General features: G+C 43.9%; 1 protein-coding gene across 15 annotated transcripts in view; it reads left to right on the top strand.

Moving 5' to 3' along the window:
- Positions 1–24,726, top strand: part of DOCK7 (dedicator of cytokinesis 7) — a 123,515-nt gene that overhangs the window by 83,695 nt on the left and 15,094 nt on the right. For 5 of the 15 annotated variants that reach the window (XM_068140770.1, XM_068140776.1, XM_068140779.1 and 2 more), the window contains 16 exons: positions 170–340; positions 1,105–1,244; positions 5,776–5,945; positions 7,045–7,199; positions 8,062–8,244; positions 8,701–8,836; positions 10,920–11,016; positions 13,371–13,467; positions 15,165–15,299; positions 16,230–16,382; positions 17,372–17,530; positions 17,803–17,903; positions 18,791–18,983; positions 19,552–19,695; positions 20,653–20,784; positions 21,783–21,797. In XM_068140770.1, coding sequence (XP_067996871.1) covers positions 170–340; positions 1,105–1,244; positions 5,776–5,945; positions 7,045–7,199; positions 8,062–8,244; positions 8,701–8,836; positions 10,920–11,016; positions 13,371–13,467; positions 15,165–15,299; positions 16,230–16,382; positions 17,372–17,530; positions 17,803–17,903; positions 18,791–18,983; positions 19,552–19,695; positions 20,653–20,784; positions 21,783–21,797 — 2,181 coding nt within the window. Of the gene's footprint in view, positions 1–169; positions 341–1,104; positions 1,245–5,775; positions 5,946–7,044; positions 7,200–8,061; positions 8,245–8,700; positions 8,837–10,919; positions 11,017–11,465; positions 11,484–13,370; positions 13,468–15,164; positions 15,300–16,229; positions 16,383–17,371; positions 17,531–17,802; positions 17,904–18,790; positions 18,984–19,551; positions 19,696–20,652; positions 20,785–21,782; positions 21,798–24,726 lie in introns of all 15 variants that reach the window. The other 10 variants (XM_068140766.1, XM_068140774.1, XM_068140773.1 and 7 more) reach the window with 3 other exon arrangements.

Below are 24,726 nucleotides of genomic sequence, written 5' to 3'. Positions count from 1 at the left end.
CAGAAGTTTTATCTGTAGCACAAAATTTATGTGACCATTAATTGATATCAAGCTCTTCACTTCTTGCTTTGGAAGTGTTTTTAGGGAGCAGTGGTGGGACAGGGCTGCTCATGCTGCATTTATGCTCTCTTTTGTTCTTAACTGCAGTTTTTTGGGCTTAACTTGCCAGGTTTCTACAAAGCTGTATTCCCTATCAAATCCGAGTAACCTGGCATCTTTGAGGCTGGACTTCCTCCGTATCATTTGCAGCCATGAACACTACGTCACCTTGAATTTACCCTGCAGCTTGCTCACACCACCTGCATCTCCATCACCATCTGTGTCTTCAGCAACTTCTCAGGTATGCTGTGACAAAGATCCTTTGTAGCTGAGCTTTGTTCTGAGACTTAACTCATAGGAGGCAGTTCTGTCATCTGTCTTTCAGTCTCTGCTTGTTAATATTTTTTGGAAGTGTTTACTTAGAAATTAGGTTTTCCTTCCACATTGGTTTTATCTTTATTTGATGCTTTATTAATGAAAAAAAAAAGTGTCCCTATCCTCATAGTGACCAAACTCTGTCCTTATGGCCCTAGCCCCCTCCTGTATGAACATGAATGAGCCATTAAAGAAAATACCTTGTCCAGTGCTACCCTCTTCTTAGAAACCAAGGATCTTTCTAGTGCACTGCAGCCTATTCCTGGCCCACTCAGAATAATTAATTGGAATTAGCAAGTGTGCTGTTGAAGTGGATTAATTAGCGGCAAAATTACCTAAACTAAATCAAATTAAAGCTTTCTTTAGCCTGAATAAGAGGATCCATACACGAGTTAAAAGTTTAATCCACTTTCAGAGGTTATTTGGCTTAAGTTCCCTAAGACTTACCCTGTGGGTGGGAAGGCAATAACAATAAACACAATTAATAGGAGAGTTAGTGAGCATGGGTGTGCAGTAAGTAGATGTGGCTAGACCCAAATGAAAAGAGGGTAAAGGTAGCTTGTCTGAGACTGTCTTTAATTCTGGAAGCCACTTCTCATGTATTTCATAAGCTTTGCCTCTGTGTTCCAAGGAGTTTCATTATGCAACTTCTGAAACTTGATTTTTTTTATTATTTTTTTTTCTCCACAGAGTTCTGGGTTCTCCACAAACGTCCAAGACCAGAAGATTGCAAATATGTTTGAATTGTCTGTGCCTTTCCGCCAACAGCATTACTTGGCTGGGCTTGTGTTAACAGAGCTGGCTGTCATCTTAGATCCTGATGCAGAAGGGTAAACCTTTACAATTATTATCTTTTTTTTCCCCCCAAGAATTTTCTGTAATTCCAAGCAAATGGTGGGTGCAAAACAAGTTCTGGCATGGGCAGAATTAATTCAAAAGTAAAAGGCTGCATCAAGAGGAGTGTGGCCAGAAGGGCAAGAGAGGCGTTTCTGCCCTTTTACTCTGCTCTTGTGAGACTCCACCTCAAACAGTGCATCCAGTTCTGGTGTCCCCATCATAAGAAGAATGCAGAGCTGTTGGAGTGAGTCCAGAGGAGGGCCACAAAGATGATCCAAGGGCTGGAACACCTCTGCTATGGGGATAGGCTGAGGGAGCTGGAATTGGTCAGCCTAGGGAGGAGGAGACTCCAGGAAGACATTATAACTGCCTTCCAATACCTGAAGGGACCCTACAGGAAGGCTGCAGAGGGACTTTTCATAAGCACTAGGACAAAGGGGAATTGTTTGAGGGAGAGTAGTTTTAGGCTGGATCTTAGGAAGAAGTTCTTCAGTAGGAGGTTGGTGGGACTCTGGAACAGGTTGCCCAGGTTGTTGTGGGTGCCTCCTCTCTGGAGGCCTTGAGCAGCTGAGTATAGTTGAGAGGTCTCCCTGCCCAAGGCAGGGAAGGGAGGTTGGAGTAGTTGATCTCTGAGGTCACTTCCAACCTGGGCCATTATATGATGCGCCTGTGAGCTGCAAAGATAAGAAACCAGGTCTTTAAGAATCTTCTTTCCCTTTACCCCTCACATTTCTTCCTTCCTTAGCCCTGACTCTGTAAACATGATTTCATTCACATTTTTCCAGCTGAGAAGAAGGAAAAGAGCCCTGCCTGAGCCCTCAGCTGCCACAGTGGCACTGCTGGATCTCTAAGAGGAAAATAGGTTTTCTCAATTGTAACAAGAAAATAATTTTCAACATTTAGGAAATCTCTGTTGCTGGTGGGTTTAAATGCTACAATATATTTTGCCTATGGTCCTGCCAGCTCTTTTTAAGCATAAATTATGCATTGATGAGGCCCCTGTGGGTTACATAAATAGACAAATAGAGTCAAGCAAATAAAGTTTGTTGGTGGCTTGCCTGGCTTCTGCAGCAAATAATTTTCTGAAGCAGGAGTGTAGCCTGTAGCTCTGACATCCAGTCTGTTACTGGTGTTATTTAGGGCTATATTCTGCCTTGCTTCTTTAAAATGGGTTTCAGTGGGAATTATTGATGGCTTCCACAGTCTTAAATTCTCTCACAGGCGTTTTTCTCAAGGTGGACTCAGAAATATCAGCCAAGTCAACAAATGCTGATGATTCATGGTTAATTCTGTCCCTTTATCAAGAAGTCTCAGGAGTTAAACATTCATTTTGCTTCCTATTGGAGAAGAAAGCAATGCTGTAAATGAAAATATTTTCTTGTATATGTACATAACACACTGCAGGCCTGTTTGTTTGGCCTGAAATGGAAAAAAGAGCAAATCTTTACCCACATCCACTGTCTGCAGAAATCCTTTTTGTAGCATAGAAAGATTCTGCTCACTGGTTAGAAATCAGGTCCTGTCTCTGGCTGTATTTGCCCTTGTTCTTCACAAACTTTTTGTGCTCACCTACCTGCCTCTTGAGTTCTTTCACCTTGCTATTGTCAGCACTTAAGCCTGGACCAGGCTGCACAAAGGAGCCATCAGCATGATGTTCATGGCATCCACTGGGGAAACAACTCCTCTCTCAAATCTTGTCTAGGCAGAAGGAGCCACCTGATACCACTTCAGCTCTGGAGATGCGTTTTTGACAAATCTTCTGAATTTTACTGGAGATACAAACCAGCAATGTACTTGGGGCTTATTGTTTTCCAGAATGTCTTATAGTTTGCAGCTTTTTAGCTGCTCTCAGGCTTCAACCTTCTGTCTTTGCCCTGGTAGATCCACCATATGATATATCCCAGTCTGTTCAGATCTGCTCTTCTTTGCCTGTGAAGACTTTCAACATTCATTTAACAATCAACAGATTGTTAGTAGAGGTTTCAGATATACCTGTGATTAAAATGTTTTGGCCAGCATTGGAAAAAGCTCAGAACTGTTCCCAGTTACATTATCCTGCAGGAGTGGAAAGGGATGTACATCTAGTTTCTTGATGTATTAGAGCTTTGCCTTAGGTTTTGATGGGAGGTACAGAGCCAGAAATGTGCTCTGTCCATTTTTGTGCTCTGTTAGCAGAGCATGGTAAATTTTAGCTCCCATTTTAGAAGAAATCTTTTCATGGAATTGGAAGAGGCTGCAGTATTCTGGTGTGTGAAGGTGCTGTATGGTCACCCAGTACATCACAGTCCTCCTTCTGAGCACCTGCAGTCTAAAGGACAATACAGCTTGCAGCTGAAAGAAGCCAGCCGAGTGTGACTTACATGGAGTGAGTCCAAGCAAAACAGTGCTGTATTGTTTTGGTTATTAACTCATACTGCTCCTCTTGTGGTGCCCCCATTGACCAACGTTACAGGGCAGAAGTGGGAAAATCAGAATTGGGCCCTCAGGATTCAGTGACAAAAGTCAGTTCCCTATACTGTGTGATGTTGACACAAATTCAGGCCAGGGCTGAGATAACAGAGGGGACATGTGGAGTGTAGAAAGATCAATTCATTGCATTATCAGCCAGAAAGATTACTGGGCTGTGTTTCCTCCTCTGCACTATGGATTGATCCACCATGGTACCTACTCTGTTCTGGATAAGAGGAAAAGTGCTGGAGCATGTCCAAAGAGGAGCAGTGAAGCTAATGGAGGTTCTGGAGCACAAGTCTGATAAGGACCAGCTAGGTGAACTGAGGTTGTTCAACCTGAAGGAAAGAAGGCTGAGGGGAAGGCCTTCTGGCTCTCTGCATCTCCCTGAAAGGAGGCTGGAGCCAGGTGGGGGTTGGTGTCTTCTCCCAAGGAACAGGTGGGACAAGAGGGACCCCAAGTTGTGTCAGAGCCGGTTCAGTTTGAGGTTAGGAATTATTTATTCCCTGAAAGAGTTGTCAAGTCCTGGAACAGGCTGTCAGTGAAAGTGTCCCTGGAGGGACTGAAAAGCTGTGCAGTTGTGCTGAGGGGTATGGTTTAGTGCTGTGTTGGCAGCACTATGGCAGTGCTGGGTTAAGAGTTGGACTCAGTGATAATACAGGTCTCTTCCAAACAAAATAATTCTGTGATTCTATGAAAAAAAAAATGTGTAGCTCTAGGTTTGAGCTAGGCTGCTTTATTTGGATATATTTTCTCTGTATACAGTTCTGTGGCCCACAGGGTAGTTTCCCTTGAACTGTGAGAAACACAACCTAGGTACCACTCCTTCAAAGTAATACAAAGACTTTTTATTTAACCTTAATCTGAAGGAACCAGTCACTTCAATAAGCATTTCCTTCCCAGTTGTTAAGGATCTCACAAATTACACAAACAAGTAATTGCAGGATCTCATTAGGGCTTGATTAAAAAGCACAGGAAAGAGGTGTAGCTACAACTAGCTAATGTCCTCCTAACCTGCCTGATCATTTTAAACCCCCCAACAATCCAGTCAAAACCTCTTGTCTTTCTTAACCAGAACTCAACTCTACTTTTCAGGTAAAGTGGATACTGCCTGAAATTCAACACTTGTTTTAATACCTCAGGTCTGAACATTGAAGCTTATGTTCTGCTAATGCATAATGTATGAGCTTCCTTGGCTGCTTCATGCATGGGGTAAAGTTGTCTTCTTGGCCTGGTTTGCCTACAGAAGCAAATAGCTACTGAGATAGCTGCTATTTGCTCTGAGAGAGTTTTGCCTCTGTGTGGTGGCTGAGGGAATTAAAAGGAGCAGAGTGACTTCTTGAGAGATTTGGGGGACTTTGTGTGGGTGCACAAGCACCAAGTAGGCTCACGTGGGGTGCCCTTCCAAAGAGCATAGTGCTTGGGCCATGCCATTGTTTGATACTTTTTTGCCTTTTTTGTCCTTCTACCCCTCCATTTCTTTGACACTTTGAATTCAGAGTTAAGGATTTGTAGTCTACTGCTTTGGTTGAATAATTACACAAAGGGTTGGGAAACAGAAGCAACAAATTCCTGACTATGCAATGACAGCAATGTTCTGTCTTAGGCGGGCTTTCCTCGCTGTAAATGGTGTTAAATAGAACCCCCCAAAAAAGAGCACAATAAATAGTTTTCCACTAAACTAAACCCACTGTCCTCTCAAGTTTCTCTCGCTGTTTTCCATATTCCTTAAGTTCTCCTGATGACCTTTAGCAAACTCAATACTTCAGCGTAGCAGTAGCTGGGGCTTTGGTATATGGAAAATCTAAGAGTGTTGACAATCTATTGGCTCTGCTGCTCCACAAGATTCTTTTTGGGTGCATTTTATATGGCACAGCAAAAAGCCAACCATTTGTAAAATACCTTGGAGACCCAAAAATCCATGTAATGGCACTGTAGGTGAAGTTAAAAATAAAAAACCAGAGCTTTCCCCTGCACCCCCTTTTTTTTTTTCTTTTGTGAAGCCCCCTTAGTTACAAAGTATAGTTTGCTTTGAGGGTATTAACTAATCTGTGTGACCCAACTCTCTTTTAACAGTTTATTTGGATTGCATAAGAAGGTCATCAATATGGTACACAACTTGCTGTCCAGTCACGACTCGGATCCACGGTACGCTGACCCCCAGGTAAAGGCCCGGGTGGCAATGCTGTATCTACCTCTGATTGGCGTGATCATGGAGACCGTGCCTCAGCTCTACGACTTCACAGGTATTTGGTGTTCTCTGCTTTGAACACATCTTCATCTCTCACAAGACTTGAGTGGTTGGGTTCTAGAATGGAGCTGCAAAGCCCTCTGCTGTTGGATGAGATTGTTTCTGTTTCTGGTTACAATTTGGAGGTGTTCTCACATCCGTTTCCTCAGCTACGCTTGTGAAATGGATCTTCAGGGACTGTTAATGCTCAAAAGCTGCATCTGCCCACTTGTTTGCATGAAATGCATTTTAGTTTACATCTGGCCGGCTACTGTGTACAACCTTCCTCCATGTCTCTGACCTGCTTAGAAAGTCACCCCACATGCTGTAGAGTCATGCTATCACTTAGGTTGGAAAAGAACTTCAAAATCATCAAGTCCAAACTTAACCCTACTCTACCAAGTCCACCACTAAACCATATCCTCAGGCACCAAATGTACAAAGCTTTTAAACACATCCATGGATAGTGACTCCACCACCTCCCTGGGCAGTGTATTCCAATGCCTGACAGCCCTGTCAGTGAAATTTTTTTCCAAATGTCCAGCCTAAACCTTTCCTGGTGCAGCTTGAGGCCATTCCCTCCTGTTCTATCTCTAGTTACTTGGCCAACACCTACCTCACCACAGCCTCCCTGAAGGAAGGTACAATTCTCACAACAATTCCAAAGGATAAGCAGAGTTCTTCTTCTTCCTCTTGGTGTGTGCCCTGTCAGCAGTTAAATGCAGGGGTGCTTTACAAAGTATCCTGAATAGTAGCAGCAATGGCTTATTTCAAATCAGAGGAGAGACTGTCTGGAATAGTTTGGAATTTGGAGTTGTCCTCTACATCCTTTGAGTTTAATGGCAGAATAGAGCTGCATGTAAGGATTTGGAGTGAAGTATTCAAGGTCTTACCTTCAGAAGAGCTCTAGATCCTGAGGTTTTGTAGGTTGCATTGGAAAATTGTTGTTTTCTCTGCTTTTCATGACCTCAAGTAACAGCCCTGCAGGATCCCATAAGTGTGTTGATTTTCAGTGTGCATTCACAGACAGTTCAGTGAAAGTAGCACTGTGGAGGGAGGCTGGGGAGAGAAACTTTGACTGTGAGGATTGACTAGATGGACGTATTTCCCAACAGAGAGTCACAATCAGCGAGGGAGGCCAAGCTGTGTCGCCGTTGATGACTATGAGAGCGAGGGTGGCAGCATGATAAGCCAGACCGTCGCCATGGCCATTGCAGGAACATCAGTCCCTCAGCTCACCCGGCCCAGCAGTTTTCTACTCACCTCATCGGTACAAAACCATCTCTCCCTATTCCTTGACCCTCAGTCTGTGTCAACAAGCAAATATTTACACATGCAGGTCCTCTGTGACTGGTCAATGAGTGGAAGGGACTCGTATCAGTTTGCAGCTGGGTGTTACACAGGCATAGAGTGAAAAACAAAGAGGATCAAATCATGTTTGCATGTTGTTGTGTCTGCCAGGCAGGAATGAAAATCCACAGACCTCAGAAAATGGAATAATTCTCTTTTCTGATAAAGATTCTTTGCCTCTTTTTTGTCGTTGTTGTTCACTGATACAATCTATTACAAGCTCTTTGAAGTGCAATGGTCAGTATGAGCTCTAAGCGAAAATTCCTCCCACATCTAAATCCCATGGGCCATTTTCCCTGTGCTCTGCACAGGGAGGGAATCCTCCTGGTTCCCACAGCAGGCAGACCCTTCCACTTCTCCCTTCTCCTCCCTCTACTCCTGCAGGACTCCAATTGGGTGGAGTTTAGGTGCACACAAAGACACTGACACATGAGATAGTGAGTGAAGCTCCTCTGCTTTAACTATTAACCTGCTGGAGGTTATTTAAGGCATCTTAAGGGAAAGGATGTTTTGCTGCCTGAAGAGAAACTCATTCATATAATGTGATTATTTTGGTTCAAACTGCTGCTTTACTCTTGTGGCTGGACTGCCCATGAGCTCCACTGAGCTCTTGACTTGAGAAGGAGAAGTATGTGTCTCTAGTTGTCAGCAAAAAAAAGGTCTTCAACTTCTTTTCCTATTTGGAAATTACCAAGGCTGGGCTGGTAACTGGTGCAGATCCTTTGGGTGATGATTAAAGTGTTTGGACATGAACTACAGTGTGCCAATATGTCTTTTTTCAGAGTGGCAGGCAGCACTCCACCTTCTCAACAGAGTCCAGCCGCAGCCTTCTGATCTGTCTGTTGTGGGTGCTCAAGAACGCGGATGAAAGCGTCTTGCAGAAGTGGTTCACAGATTTGTCAGTGCTGCAGCTCAATCGCCTGCTGGATTTGCTTTATCTTTGTGTATCCTGCTTTGAATACAAGGTACTGCTACATTGTTGAAACCTCCTGAAGTTCCTTCTGGGGCTTGCCCAAGGAATGTTACACTCCCATCCTCTACACGACTGCAGAAAGGCATTTCCTGCTTTCTCCCAAGTATTTCCTGTATTCAAAATCCCAAGGCTAAGCACGCCTCTGTGGCAACCTCCAGCCTTTTTCCATGTTTACTTTTCAGCCATTCAAGTGTTCATGCCATGTTTTACTTCTCAGGCATTTTGTGCTGCTGGGAACTGCTGCTGCAGGGAGAGGGGATAGCTCTTGGTCATTTTGCTTGGTCATTCTGTAGCTGTGCTGGAGTCTGGGTAGATTAGCTAGCAACTAAATCTGTGTTCCTTTCTTGCTGTATGTCTTTAGACAAGAAAAATATTTTGAGTTGTTAGTGCTTAAAACATAACCCAGATAGAGAGAATCTTCCTTCACACTCTCCTTTGAAACTTGCAGGGCAAGAAAGTGTTTGAAAGAATGAACAGTCTGACATTCAAGAAGTCAAAAGACATGAGAGCCAAACTTGAAGAAGCTATTTTGGGAAGCATAGGGGCAAGGCAGGAAATGGTGCGAAGAAGCAGAGGACAGCTAGGTAAGTAAAGAAGTCTTCTGTGCAGTCCCCTGTTTACAAAATCTGCTACTCTCATCCCCAGCAATTAGTCGCACCCCTCTCTGGTGTGGGATGCTACCCATCAAGACCTTCAGACAGAAAGGCTCCTGGAAAAAGCTGTTTGCAGCATGCTTCAGTGGCTCTGCAAAATCTCTACACTTTTCCTACATTCCATCTCTAGGCAGTTTATTTATTATTTGATTATTTTTGTGATCATCTCTCATTCATGGTTTGTTCTTGCCTAAACTTCTTCCAGAGTAGCATCTTTCAGAGCCAACTCCTAGTGTGTCCTGTGCAAGGATCAGAGTGGGAAACAAACTGCCTGATCTTTCTTTGATAGCTCTGAAAATGCCTGGGTATTTTTGCTAACTTAATGAGTCTTGAAATAGTCAGTAGTTGGGTAACAAGCACCTTCTGATGATTTTTGCTGTTTATGTTGTTTGTGAGGAGGGATGGCTCAAGGATTAGGACAAGAATCAGAACTGTGTTTTTGTCTTCTGCCCTCCCACAGGCATCCCAGTACATGTGAGCCAGTCACTGTCAGCTAAGCTATATAAATATTTTAGAGTCATAATTGTTGAATCACTTCAGAGAGATGGGGACTTTTTTTTTTCACCTTAATCTGGCTTGATTGCCTCTATTAGTTGAAATTCCTCTGCAATGAGAATAAAGACAGAAAAGACTGTGAGGTAGGGAGAGAAGAAGAAGATGACAGGCTGAGAGAGTTTGGTTTGTTCAGCCTGGAGAAGAGAAGGCTCTGGTGAGACTTTAGAATAGCCTTGTAATATTTGAAGAGGGCTACAGGAGATCTGGGAGTGACTTTTGACAAAAGCATGGAGTGACAAGACAAGGGATAATGGCTTCAAACTGGTAGAAGCTGGATTTAGATGAGACATTAGTAGGAAATTTTCCCTACAAGGGTGGTGAGGCACTGGAACAGGTTGCGCTGAGAATTTGTGGATTCTCTCAGCCTGGAAGTGTTCAAAGACAGGTTGGATGAGGCCTTGAGCAATCTGGTCTAGTAGGAGGTGCTTCTGCCCATGGTAGCAGGGTTGGAACTAGATGACCTTTAAAGTCCCTTCTAACCCAAACCATTCTATGACTCTGAGAACATGGCTGTGCCATTGTCGAGGGTCGAGGGGAAGGCCTCAAGCCTTCTTCCCCCCCCTGTAAGTTAAGGGAAAGAAAAATGAAAGAAGGAAAAAAAACCACAACAGGATTAGCAAAGGAAATGTGCTGTATTTACAAGTGGTTTAGGAAATGCAGGTTTATATACACCATTAACAGTATTTACAATATATATACAGAAATATACACAAAGTAACACAGGAATGAGATTCCCTCCTCTGCTGAGGAGGGTTCCCCCCCCTGTACCCCCCTTCTCTCCCCCTTTTCCCCAGAGAGGGTTAGAAAGAGAGAAAAGGAATAATTGTTAATTAAAAGCAGTTATGTGTTAGTAGAGGCCTTATCTGCTCAAGGTCAGTCTGGCCGAAAGTCCAGAAGCCGCAAGCTGCGAAAGGAGAAAGTGCAAGACTGAGACTAGTCTCACTGGGAATCAAAACTTAAGGCAGTGCTCTGCCTCTCCACCAATGAAATTAGTTTAGACCTGTCTTTTATTTATAAAACATTCGGCCATGGTGTCCCTTTTCTTAAAGGCACAACCTCAAACGGTCACAGCCATTTGAGGACAGCAGCATCAGACTGCTGAGGATTGCCACGACCAGTCCAGGGAAGGTGCTTCTCTTCCCAGCCCTGAGAGCTACCTCCCTGATTTGAGTGTCTCAGCTGCCTCTCTATTAGCTTTGCAGTGAGCTGGTGTGTGGCAGCACACAATGTGCTCTCCATTGCTTATTGCTCCCTTGCACAGAAAACCCACTGCAAGTGAAGTGACCTTTGGTGCCACTGAGCAGAGACAGAATTAGGGGCCATGTAAACATCTTGGGTGAGAGCCACAGCCTTGGGCTCTAGGAAGCCATAGTTTGCTGTCATCTGTCACCTGTGAACAATTTGCTAACCATGCAAAAAAGCAGCATTAGTTGACTATTATTCTGATGTTGTCCTGCAGAGAGAAGTCCTTCTGGGAGCGCATTTGGAAGTCAAGAGAATCTGAGATGGAGAAAGGATATGACCCACTGGCGTCAAAACACGGAGAAGCTTGACAAGTAACTCTGCCTTATCCTTCTGCATTAACAATGTGACAGTGGCTGTGAGAGCTCAGGGTCTCTCTCTCCCCATAGAACGTCAATGGCAGCTGTCCGCTTAGCTCTCATGCAAGCAGCTTTGGTCCCTCAGTTGAGGCAGGGCTGGCAGTGTGCAAATAGCTTTTAGTCCAGCACTGCCCTATCTAACTCTTTGCTTTTCCACTGTCCCTTGCTTGCTTAGATTTTAAAATGAGATTTAAAGCAACTGATACAATCCATTGCCTTCTCAAAACCCTGTAGCAAGCTGTAATTCAGAGAGAAGATCCTTTAGCAGTTTCACAGATAGCAAATCTATCTCGTGTCATATTTCCTTTATTCCATGAGAGCATTCTGGAGTTGTCAAAGCTCGCTTTCCTTTCCTCTCCTAATCCATCACTTTGATTGTTTTTCCACATGTGCTGTGCTTTTAGAAGCCACAAACCAGCCAGGTACTGTAGCATTGGTGTGCAGTTCTTATAAATTGCCGTTTTGTACATCTGCAGACTCAATCATCACAGTATTGTTTGTGATGCTTGGCAGAACTTTTTCGGTGTGTGTGTGCAACTGATTGGAATGAGCTCTTTCTGCTTATTACACCCATGTCCTGTAAAATTCCTTCTCTTGGTGTGGTTTAATCCAGAGGGCTCAGGAATTGTGTTTGAGCTTTGCTGTGCACGTTTTCTGTTTCCTCAAATTGCAACCTGCAGTCTCCATCCTCCCAGCAAAAGAATTGTTCCTCATGCTAGGAAAGCAACCTCAACCCACATGAAGCTCTGAAGAAACTGAGGAATGGGATCTCCAGAGCCTAGATAGGGATCAGGCCAAATTTTACCCTTGGAGACACTGATGATGCCTGGAGTAGAAAGTACATCTTCACAGCTTCTGATTGCTTTGTCCAAGAAAAGATTGCAACCTCTTGTAATGCCAAGTAATGGCATTTTGTCCAAGATCCCAGTCCTGCTGAGGCACTGGGAAAGCCAAGTGACCTCTGTGTTGCAACCTACTAATGAAGTGATATAAGTGGAAATTCCACCATAGCACAACTCCGGAGCTGTGGACAGAGTGACACCAGATTAAAATTTGGCCTGAAGAACTCATCAGCTCACTGCTGACACTGAGTCTGAGCCTTCCCCTTTCCAGGAGGACCTTATGTACATGTGAAACAGCTTTGATGGTCAAAGGATGGTATCTTACCCCACAGAACAAACTACTTAGATAACTCTACAAACCTGCTATTTGCTCACTGTGACCTGGGTCCATTGCACTGCACTTCTGTGGCACTGCAAGTGTGTCCTGCTTGCCAGGGTAGAGTCTGGCCCTTTGAAACCTGAAAGCTAGACTTTCCACACAAAGAGTTGTGCACAGCTAATTGCAGGTGGTTTTATTTTATGCAGATGATATTATTTTACATAGGGCCAGGCCCCAAGCCTTCCCATTCTGGAGCCTGAAGAGCAGATAAAGAGTGTATAACCCCGCTCCCAGCAGAAGCAGAGTGTGACTGGGGAGGGTTGCTGCAATACAGGTCCAAGACCAAGTCAGCTGCTGTCCCCTTTGGTGTGTATTTTGCTTGGATTTTTTCAGTTCTCATGGGTCACACTCCTGCTGTGATGTGGCCTGGCATGAGTCTGTCACAGATGGCACCCGTGGCAGGACAGGCCATACCTGGGCTCTTTAAATATACTGCTGGATCTTGGCCAAATGCAGCTCATGCCACTTAAGTTAGGTGGTTGCTGCTGAACTCCTGGAGCCACCAGTGTGAGTCAGTGTATGAACTTCCTAAGAGTTTCAAGGAAAGTGAGTGTCTGGTGTATAACAGCAAAAGTTTGCCAGTTTTCTTGGAGAGGAAGATATTCTTCAAGAGCTGTAATGTAGTGGAGCTTGAAAGGACAAAGTTTGCAGCCTCTGTGCTACAACCAACGTAGCTGCTGGGCCCGACAGTGCAGCTAGACCAGCTCGTGTAGCACCACCGTGTGTCCATAGCCTATAACATAACCCCATACGTTCTGTTCTTGGTTGTGCTGTTGCATGCCTAACCACGCTACTAAACCAGTTCTGAGTTGGACTTGGATTCCAAACTGTTGTTGTGTTCTGGGGAGAGTAACCAAGTGTCAGAGAGTAGTGTGAACTCCCCTAGTATGGTGAACGTCAAGCCTGTGTAAGTCTTCCTTCCTGTCCTCTTAATAGGTGCACTGAAATATCCTCCCAGTGCTGTCCAGTAATAAATAAATTAATTGTAACTGGGAGTTTGCTACTAATAAGAGTATTTTGGACTGGAAAATGTGTAGGTGTGCTGCTTAAACAGAAGGTCATTTTATTGCTTTCTTTTCTCTGGTTAGATCAAGGGCAGAGATTGAACACGAGGCGCTGATCGACGGAAATCTGGCGACGGAAGCCAATCTGATTATTTTGGATACACTAGAGATAGTTGTACAGGTAAGGGTGGCATTGTGATCACCTGACCAGGCAGCAGTTTGGTAAACAAAACCTTCCTGCCACCTCCTAACTGCCTGAACGCTGTCAGAACTGTTCAGCTCCTGTGCTGCAGTGGGAAGTGGGGAACAATGCCTCTCTTGATCCTCAGCCCACAACAGCCTGCTTAAAAATGTCAATACTTCAGTCTTTTTGGAAGTTGTTCCCTTTTTGTAGTATAAAAAGTTGATCATAAAATTCAGTAATGAACTGTAAAAATCTCCCAAGTCCTGCTGTATTCCAGCCAATTCCTCTGATTCCTTCCCAATTCTGCCTCAAGCCATTAGGTACCAGGTCAGCTTCCTGTACGTGTACTTCCCTTGCACAGTGCAGGAGAGCTTCCAGGCTCCTTGGTCTGTGTGCCCAGCCAAGCTATTTCCTCACCCTCCACAGGTGAGCTAGGACACATGGCAGCCTTGTCCCCTGCTTTCTGTGCAAATCACAGAACTGTTTCTGTAGGAAGAGACCTCTAAGATTTTCAGGTCCAACTGTTGACCTAACACCACCATGGCCATTCAATCATGTCCCAAAGTACCATGTCCACACATTTATTGAGCACTTCCAGGGCTGGTGACTCCACCAGCTATCTTGGCATTCTGTTCCAATGCCTGACCTCCTTCAGGAAATCATTTTTCCTTAATGTCCAACCTAAACATCCCCTGGTGCAACCTGAGGCCATTTCCTCTTGTCCTATCACTTGTTACTAGGGAGAAGAGACTGGCCACCTACCTGGCTGCAACCTCTTTTCAGGGAGTTGAGAGAACCAGAAGGTCTCCAGGCTAAACAAGCTTACCTCCCTCAGCTGCTCCTCATAAGATTTGTTCTCCAGATCCTTCCTCAGCTTTGTTGCCCTTCTCTGGATGTACTCCAGCACCTTAATGTCCTTCTTGAATTACACACACAGACTTACACACAGAATCTACCAGGTTGGAAGAGACCTCCAAGACCATCTTTAGAATAGAATAGAATAGAATAGAATAGAATAGAATAGAATAGAATAGAATAGAATAGACCAGACCAGACCAGACCAGACCAGACCAGACCAGGTTGGAAGAGACCTTCAAGATCATCATGTCCAACCTATCATCCAACACCACCTAATCAACTAAACCATGGCACCAAGCACCCTATCAAGTCTCCTCCTGAACACCTCCAGTGATGGTGACTCCACCACCTCCTCGGGCAGCCCATTCCAATGGGCAATCACTCTCTCTGTGTAGACCTTCCTCCTAACCTCCAGCCTAAACCTCCCCTGGTGCAGCTTGAGACTGTGTCCTCTTGTTCTGGTGCTGGCTGCCTGGGAGAAGAGCCCAACCTCTGCTTGTAGTGAGGGGTCCAAATCCAATCCCAGTATTTGAGGTGTGGCCTCAAAAGTGTTGAATACAGGGCACAATCACTTCCCTGATCCTGCTGGCCATGCTATTGCTGATCCAGACCAAGATGCTCTTGGTCTTTTGGGCTGTCTGAGCACACTGCGGACTCATGTTCAGGTGGCTGTCAGCCGAATGTCAACCGAAATGACACCCATAAGTGGGTAATTTGTTCTTGCAAAGGGCCTTTCAGCAGAATTGCTCCCGCTTTCTTTCTCTTTCTCACACAAACACGCACACAGAGGAGGTTAAGTTTTGCTTATGCAACTCTTGGTTTCCTTTTGCCTGCAGACCGTTTCAGTGACGGAGTCCAAAGAGAGTATCCTCGGTGGGGTGCTGAAGGTGCTTCTGCACAGCATGGCCTGCAACCAAAGTGCACTTTATCTCCAACACTGCTTCGCTACACAGAGGGCTTTGGTTTCAAAGGTGAATTCTCTGCAGATGCTATAATATATCCTGAGCAGCACTGATGGGAGGGTGGGACTCTCTTCTTTCTTTGCACTGGGGCCACTTCACCAAGCATTTATTATTTTGTGCAATATTGGTTTTCATAGAGTCACAGAATCATAGAATGGTTTGGGTTGGAAGGGACTTTTAAAGGTCATGTAGGCAAATCCCTCTGCTATGAGCAGGGACATCTTCATCTAGATCAGGTTTCTCAGAGCCCCATCCAGCCTGACCTGGAATGGTTCCAGAGATGGGGCATCTGCTAAACTTTCAAGATGACCTGGAATAGTTCCAGGGTTGGGGCATCTACTAAATTCTTCAATTTTCAGGAAATGTGGTCTAGGGGTTGATAAAACCTGCCTGGTTTTCATGATCAGTGCCTGTATTTACACATTTGGAGTTTGAGGGCTGCATGCAAAGCTACAGTTCACACAGCCCACAGGTGTGATGTGGGTTCCTGCTGGCTGGTGATAAGCAGGCAGAAGCACCTAAGCAGTAGGAAACACAAAGCACAAGATGAATTTAAGCTGTATAAATTTCACTTACAATGAATTTGTTTTGCTGGGTCTGTAATTTAAACAACCTCCCAGCTTCTCTAGGTGTACTGAGAAAGACTCAAAGCTTTAAGCCTGAATTTTTGGAACTGATGTAAATTTGTCTAAGGTGTAGATGTTGCAGCAAGTTATAGACGTAGGTAAAATAAGTTGCCTTCCAGTGCTGCCAGTGAGGGCTTTGCCTTACTGTTAAAAGTGAAGTGACACAAACTAGCATCATTCCCCTCAAAACAGAGGGGATTTGACTTTCTTCAATGCCAGTGTGTGCTCATTGCTGAGGACTGCCCTGGCCTTTTGTCTGAGTGCTTGTTCTTGTCTTTCCAAGCACTGGTTTTCTCATGTGCTGCTTTTCCAGTTCCCCGAGCTGCTGTTTGAAGAAGAGACTGAGCAGTGTGCAGATCTGTGCCTGAGGCTCCTGAGACACTGCAGCAGCAGTATCAGCACAATACGGTCTCACGCGAGTGCCTCTCTCTACCTTCTGATGAGGCAGAACTTTGAGATTGGCAACGTGAGTATCCTGCTGCACTTCCTAAGTTTATCACATGCACACTGGTTGGGAGCTGCTGGATGGAGCTTGCTGTGGGAGAGAAGCTGTTGGAGATGTTACCATCAAAATGAGCATGATGTGCCAAGGGAAAAGAAGCACCCACTGCAGTTTCCAAACCTGTCAGTTTGGAAGGTTTGCACACTCTTCAGAGTGGACACCTTGCACTTGAGGGGATGTTTGGAAGGTCACCCCTCTGCATTGCTTTCACACAGTTCTAGGTGAGAGCAGAAACAACCACACAGCCCATACTGTGGCACAGCTAGTGCATGTGTCCTTTCTGAAAAGGCTGTGCTATCAGAGGTGAGTTAGCAATGCTGGGATTTTGGGTTTGTGCAGATCTTGCCTCTAGTTTTGTCCTAGCTCAACTCACCCACATGCACTTGAAGTTGTCAAGTCAATTCCCAGCCTCAAGTATTCCAGCTGGCATTTTGCAGGCATATGTGTAGCTATGGATCACAGTGTGCTCCTCCAGGCATCTTTGTTTCTGCTGCTTTGGTTACAGTACCCCACAATGAGTATCAGAATTGGAGGGACCCACTGGTTCTGGGCCCTGGGACTGTTAGCAGTACACTGATTGCAGTGAGTAAAAAGAGACTCTAGTTTTTAGGATTGATCAAAGCTAAAGGAACTGTCTGGAATGAAGGCTGTAGCACAAAAGGGAGTTCAGCATCCTCCTTCTAAGGGTATGTGAGAGGAGAGCGTGCAGAAGGAGAGGAAAAATAAAACTTCTGCAAGAGAACCTTCCCTTGGAACTAAATAATGCTGTTATCAGATTATGAAATTCAGCAGCACCAGGGGTTTGCTCTGAGACAGCCCTTCTCACAAAACTGGAGAGGTTTGTATCGGGTGTTTGTCAGGAGGTGGGAACAAAGACCAGAGAACTGATATTGCAGCAGTCCATTGCAGTATATTCAGCTTGCAGGAATACCTTAACAATATCTGTGTTGCAGAACTTTGCCAGAGTGAAAATGCAGGTGACCATGTCTCTGTCATCCCTGGTGGGGACGTCCCAGAACTTCAATGAAGAATTTTTGCGACGTTCCCTGAAGACCATACTGACATATGCTGAAGAGGATCTGGAACTTAGGGAGACAACGTTTCCTGATCAGGTAAAAGAACACCCCAAGAGAAGTAATGTGTAGTTCATTTACAGGCTGTGCTTAAACCTCCATCCAGAGCTGGAATTTGCATGCATTCCCTGAAGGAGGTACTGTTGTTTTGGTGCTGAACGTTTTTAACGACCTGAGTACATAAACCCCAATTGTTTAATTCTGACAACAAAATGCAAACACACGAAGGTCCAGAGCAGCTGTGGTCCTAACGTAGCAATGTCTAGCTCAATTCCCATTTCCAGTTCATTACAGCAGCACATTCTTTACAGGTCCAGGATCTTGTGTTCAACCTCCATATGATCCTCTCTGACACAGTCAAAATGAAGGAGCACCAGGAAGATCCAGAGATGCTGATTGACCTGATGTACAGGTAGAGTCTCTGACCATTGCACTGTAGGGACAGTAGATGTCAGTGCTTCATGTAATGTTTGAACACAGCTTAGTACCCACGGGATTGAGAACATGGTATTGTGTGGCTGTGAGCTTTGATTACTTTTTCTTTTATTAGCAATTACTTTTTTTAAAACTTAATCCTCACATTTCACCTGAAAACCACACAACTACTTGCTGGTTGTTTTTGGAATCAGGTGTTACAGATTCAAGCTTGTTTTATGGAGCAGTTTCTGCACTCAGTACTCATGGATCAATATTTACCTGTCTGTTGTGTTTGAATGTGGTGTTAATAGTTTCCGTTTGGCATTCATGTAGCTTAACTTGGATACAAATAGTTTCCATTCTCCAGCAGTCTCTGACAATCTTATCCTCTATCTGAGCAAAGAATTCTACCTGCTTGCATCAGGGAAAACTTAAGGATCTTTCAGGACCTGCTTGCAAAAAAGCCTTTTTGGTGATGGTACATGTCATGGTCTCCATATGCAAAAGATATTCCAGAGCCAGGTTAAGATCCCAGCTATGAAACTGCATGGTGTTGTCTGCACAAATGGTCCTGAAGGCTTCTTGGAAGGCAGCAGAGGTTTTGTGATAAGCAGCCAGGCAGGTCTGCTCTGATTGTCCCACACCTTTGGCTAACTACCAGACTCCAGATGAAATAGGAGCTTTGGTGAAGAGCTTCAGCATTAAAGCATTCTGCCATCAAGTTGCTTGTCTGATTCAGAGATCTATAAAGTAATTTAGGGTAACTTTCCTTCCGTATGGATTCTTACCTCATGCATTTCTAGATATCCCAGCACTGAAAGTCATTGTTATTTAAGCAGAAGTAACTTAAATACTGATCACAGAGATTTTCTTTTCAATCAGGATTGCAAAGGGCTATCAGAACTCGCCTGACCTGCGCCTGACGTGGCTGCAGAACATGGCTGGAAAGCACTCCGAGAGGAGCAACCATGCTGAGTCAGCCCAATGCCTGGTCCACTCTGCTGCCTTGGTGGCTGAATACCTAAGCATGCTGGAAGACCGAAAATACCTCCCTGTAGGGTGTGTTACATTTCAGGTGGGAATTATCCTCTGTAATGTCTCGTGGGTATTGTCATCTGCTGCTGAGGTGCAGAGTATCTCCATGTGGCAGGTGCTACTGTTCCTGTGTGCTCACACTGCACTAACTCAGTTTTTTGGGAGACTGCACTACAGCAAATTCTGATAATGCTTGAAAACTGTCCTGGTTCCCATAAGTCTTTACATCTGTAGATGAATTAATCCAGTTTCTTTTATTTCTCCATGTAAGTCATGGGGTTTCAACCTCTTAGATCCCATCAGTATGTACTGGGTGCAGTTGATGAAAGTGGTTCCTGTGACTGGTAACATCAAGCAGGGCATTACTGAGCAGAGCAAACCAGCACATGCTTAGTTTTGAATGTATAGGTTGTCCAGGCCAGTTAGCTTAACCATGTGCTGAAGTACCATGCTGAGTTCAGAAGGAGATTAAATAAAAGGCACATGAAAGCTGCCTTTCGAAAAAAAAATAGGATTTGGTTGAAGATTAGCTTGCTTTCAAACTATTCAAAGTGTTGAATGTTGTTTAAATTGAGTAAAAATATTTTATCTATCTTATATCTCCTTAGAACATATCTTCCAATGTTTTGGAAGAGTCAGCAGTTTCTGATGATGTTGTATCACCAGATGAAGAAGGTATCTGTTCTGGAAAGTATTTCACAGAGGCTGGTCTGGTGGGACTGCTGGAACAGGCTGCAGCATCTTTCTCCATGGTAGAAGACATAATTTCTTTCTTTATCTTCTTCATCAATCTTATGCTGCTGGGCAGTATGAATGAAAATGTTTTCTCTGTGGGACTGCATAATTCTACTGTAACCACTTAATTTGCATAGAGTGTTTGGAGTTTTAGTTGTCCAAGACAGCACAGTTCTCCCTCTGGAGTAAAGTGGGCAAAGAGTGGGAGTTGGGATCAAGATGCCTATGTGTGTTTCTAGTGTCTTTCATTTTAGCCTTGTAAATCTGGGAATTCACAATAGTCAAGGAAGGAAGAAATGTTTCTCCTCATCATCATCATAAAAAGTGGGCTGAAAGCTTTGTGTGAGCAGTGTTCGTGAGCTGCTAGGAGTGTGCCTGTCAGAAACCCAGGAAAGCAAGGGAATTATTTCCCACAACACAATAGGAAGTATCATTCAGAGTACTACTAGCAGCACTAACTCCAGGGCAAAGACCAAGAACACCTGAGGGCTGGCTAAAGCATGCAGTGCAGTGTCTCTGCCTACAATGGATTAGATCCCCTCCATCCAAAGGAAACTTCACAAACCCCACCTCATGAAGTCCCAAAAGGGGATCTGGAAGTCACTCAGGTTGAAGATACACTTAACTAGAACGAGCTGTACTGTGCACTTAAGCTCCCAGATTTAATTCCCATAGATTTGGTTAGGATCCTAGTTAGCTCATTGTGCCCTTGTGCATTTATCATCCAAAATATGCAAGCTTTAATTCTGTTGATAATCTTATTTACTGGTAGCAATGTATAATGCAGTAGGCTCTTGATTTCAAGGGTAGCTGAAGATTTTATTCCATCCATGTGTAAGAAAAAATGCTGATTACTTCAGAGTGGTATCTAAGCCACCTCTTTATTTTGCAGTTCTGTAATGGAAATGCTGGCAGTATCTCTTAACTCTTGCTGTTGAATTGATGGAGCAATCTGATGGACCTTATTTTTGTAGGCTGGCATGTATGAAGCCGTTAATGAGGTTTACAAAGTCCTTATTCCTATTCATGAAGCTAATAGAGATGCCAAGAAGCTATCTACTATTCATGGTAAACTCCAAGAAGCATTCAGCAAGATTGTTCACCAGGTAATGATTTGAATTTTCAGCTGCAGTGTGAATTGTGAAGGAGCTTCAAATGCTGAGTGCAAACAAAAAGTTCCCATTAAAGAAAAAAACATTTAAATCAGGTTACACAAGAATTGTCAAGTGGTCACTAACAAGAGTTTCTCTCTGAACATTTAACATGAGAAACTTGAGAGCACATTCCAAGTTTCACTGTAAGTTCAGAAGTATCCAAGGGTTAAAATTTCCAGTCATCTGTCAGTTTATCCTTTCAGATGTTATTTTAAACTGTGCATGCTGGGAAAAAACACACAGTATCTTGCCTTTAGCCTGGTAGGTAATGTTCAGAAATGGTGGGGTTTAGTTTGTCTGCATGGTGGATAAGTTATTGAAGGAACCTTTCTAAACTTAGATGGTGCAAAACCCATCAGCTTGGGTGCTGAGTATTTGATGAGACATCAGAAGCTTTCAGCCTTTACAAAGATCAACAGACCTCAGCTAAGCAGGAGATGAGAGTGCTTGGCGGCTCTCAAGAAGCACCTTTCAGGAGAGGTCTGTTGGGTTCATGCCTTGCTGTCAGGACAGGCAAGGACTCAGCAGACCCTCCTCCAGTACATGCCAGTGCCGCTCCAAGCCTCCCACCCCAATGTGGTCATGGGTACATTGTTTGTGTGTGGGTGTAGTTACCCTTATGCTGCCATCAGCCTCTCAGTAGATGTTGATTAGTGCATTGATTTCCTAGGATCCAACTGAGGGTCTGGTGGTTTTACTCTGTTCTGGTATTAAATGAACCTGCATTGATTTCCTAGGAGCCAGCTGAGGGTCTGGTGGTTTTACTCTGTTCTGGTATTAAATGAACCAGTGGAGGACAATCATTGAGTGTCCTTCAGGGCTAGAGAAGGCCGTTTTGAATGCATGATGACTTGTAATCATTGAAACCATTTCTAGTTGATGATACCTTACACTGATGGTCATGTTTTGGCCTTTGAAACTTTTTTTTTTGTTTGGTTTTTGTTACACAGAGTACTGGCTGGGAGGTAGGTAACTCCATTTTAGTTAGTAAAGAACACTAATAGAATTTTCAGATGACTCACGCCAACGCTTGCCCACATGTGCTAGCTGTGGGTATTTCTGTTGCTGTCTGCTGTTAAAACAATTCATTAACCAAAGAAATACCAATAAAACCCACTGTGGTTGTAGTAGGAAAGTCTTCATAAGAAGCTGTAGGTAGTGCATGGATGCTGATGTGTTCCACTAATGAGGTTCTTTGGTGAATGAGCCACTGTACCATCACTAGTTTGTTTTGATAATTCGTTTATATTTCTCTTCATCAGCATTGACACAGAATATCATCATCTCTCCATACCATGTTTTCACCCCACCCACAGGGGTCGATTTAAGCAATAATGCTCAGAGGTGCTGAACTGCAACCCTGGCTTGCTGCACATGCAGACCGTATCTCAGAGACCAGGCTGCTTCATCCTGTCCATTTAAGAGCAATGGATTAGTAGTGACCTTGCTGTTCAGATGGCGGTGAAATAGCTCAGTTGTGTTAACTGGAGCTATTTTTGCTGCTTTCAGTTTTGTAGAGGTTGTCTGCTCACGTTCCTACAACAGCCTCCATGATTAAAACTGGACACAGCACAGAGAGTTGGGTAACTCAGGCCCTAGTTCAGGTGACACAGTGGGTACATGAGAATCAAGAAGCCTCAGAAGACACTTTAAATGTTTTGTGAAGTTGTTACATTATTTGCTTAGACTCCAGCTGTCTGGTTAATCTCTGCTTCTCTGTGAACTAGGCAACTCAGTATGGACCGTTTCACTCCAGGTTTCCACCACATGAGAGCATTTCAGCCCACACTTCCCAAACTGGGACCAAGAACAAAGCTCTTCTCCATAGCTTGACACAAAGAATTTGGGCTGATGATATCTGAATGTCAGTTTTACTTCCATCTAGCAAGAAATGAAATTCAGTAGCTTAAAAGTAACCCCTGACACTTAAGGGCTGGCCCTCTAAATAATTTGCTCTTAAGAGAAGTCCCTGCAGATGAGGCGGCAACAGCAATCTAGAGTACACCTTGTCAATGTGCAAATGATACCTGTTCAATAGCCAACACATCTGAAGGCCTGTGAGCATCTATTTTTATTAGTCTGCCCCTAAATCGACCCCTGAAGAAAATCCTGTCATTGGTTATGATTCTAACATCACCCAGTCATGTTTTACTGCATGGTAAAAGACACCCATGGTTTCAGTTCTCCTCTGTCATTGTGCTCCTTCATTGCCACACTTTTTCTGACCTTTGTGCTTTGTAGCTTTCAGATTGTTGCATGTTTTGCCCTTTTTTTCCCCTGGTTCTAAATACTTTAATTGATGCTCACCCTTTTTTAATTTTAAAGTTTATTTGCTGCCAATTTGCTGCTTGTTTGTTTTTGTGGAATTTCCCTAATTAAATACTTTCTGTTTTCTCCTCTATCGCCCCTGGTTGCTGACCCTCCTCCCCACTCTTACTATTGTCTGTTGTGGTAAGTTCCTACTTGTGGAATTTTGTTTTTTTCCCCTTTCTCTTTTTTTTTTTCCCCTTCCCCCCTCCCCTTTATTTTTGTTTTGTTTTACACTGTGGAAACCCCAATTCCACTTTACCAAAGAGCTATGCCAACATCAGGACCCCCCCTTCAGGTCACAAAGAAAGTAGTATTGCCAACTACAAGAGCTGATGTGTCCCAAGTCTGGCACCAAAACGTTTCTGAGATCTGTTTGACCATACCAGGTGGTGTGTTTTTTTTTTTCCTGCTTGTGTGTTTGTTCATTGAATAAATGTTGAATTAATTTCTTTTTTGTTGACTTTCCATTAGGAAAGTTGTTAGGCAAAAATCTTTTCATGCTTTGCCATGAGGATTCGAAAACATTTTTTAAAGTACACAGGATAAAGTTGCCATCAAATAGCAGGACTCTAGGAGTTGATACTTGAAAAAAAAATATCAAACTTGTAATAGTTGGCAACACTGCAGAGGACCTCGGGTTAAAATTGAGCAAGAAAATAACAGTGCCCATGGGTAAAAATAGCTGGATTTTGCATTCTGTGCAGTATGTGTAGAGGAGTAGCTTTTATTCCTGCATCCCTCGGGCTGGCTCTGCCTTCAGGCAGCTGCTGCTGTGTTGGCCTTGGTGAAGAAAGCAGATGACCACTCCTGCATCTGGCTTCTTCATATCTTGTTGGCAAAGCTTTTTGTGTGCGTGCAAGAGATAACCCTGAAACTTTATTCCCAGCAATGTTGAAAGGTGTTTACCATGCATAATAACAAATCATGAACCTTCATAATCATGGTGGCTGTGATCTGCTCTGCCAGTTCTGTAATGGCTATTCAGTGTTCACCTTCATTCTCTTCTCCTCCCAAAGACCTATTATTTTTCATAAAATAATAGGAGATAAAATGCTTTTAATAATTCCTCCCTTATATCTGCATTTTTAGCTCTTTTTAGAAACAAGACCATGGAGTATTTTTAAGTTATTTGTTGTCTTCATGTTTGTGATTAGATAGACTTTTGTAATTGGCTGAATGCCAAAGATCCTAGAGCAAAACCATCCCATATTCTTCATGCCAGGCATGAAACTGAGCTCTTCTAATGCCAGGGGACTGGCAGCTACTGAATATCTATGTGAGGTACACCAGTAGGTGTTTGCTCTCCCCAAGGAGTTTGTTTCCATCCCCTTGCTTCCAGGTAGAGATCCATCAACATGAGTCACATAAGTTTCATGGCTGTTGGGTCCAGGGTTTTGCAGGGAGATACTTCTCTCACATTAAGGGCCAACCAGTGTTCCTCACTGCTGGCTCTTCTCCTTGGCATCCTTATGATAACTGAGTTTCAGCAACTGGGTTTACGAGGAAAAACCAGTGCAGCTGGCCTTCATGACCACAGAATCATAGAATCACCTGGTTGGAAAAGACCTTAAGATCATTGAGTCT

The sequence above is a fragment of the Melanerpes formicivorus genome, unplaced genomic scaffold (assembly GCF_026170545.1).
Source record: "Melanerpes formicivorus ecotype bairdi unplaced genomic scaffold, bMelFor1.0.p_v2 SCAF_7, whole genome shotgun sequence".
Lineage (NCBI taxonomy): Eukaryota > Metazoa > Chordata > Aves > Piciformes > Picidae > Melanerpes > Melanerpes formicivorus.
Note: the sequence above shows the minus strand (reverse complement) of the source record. Positions and strands in the feature narration are given on the sequence as shown.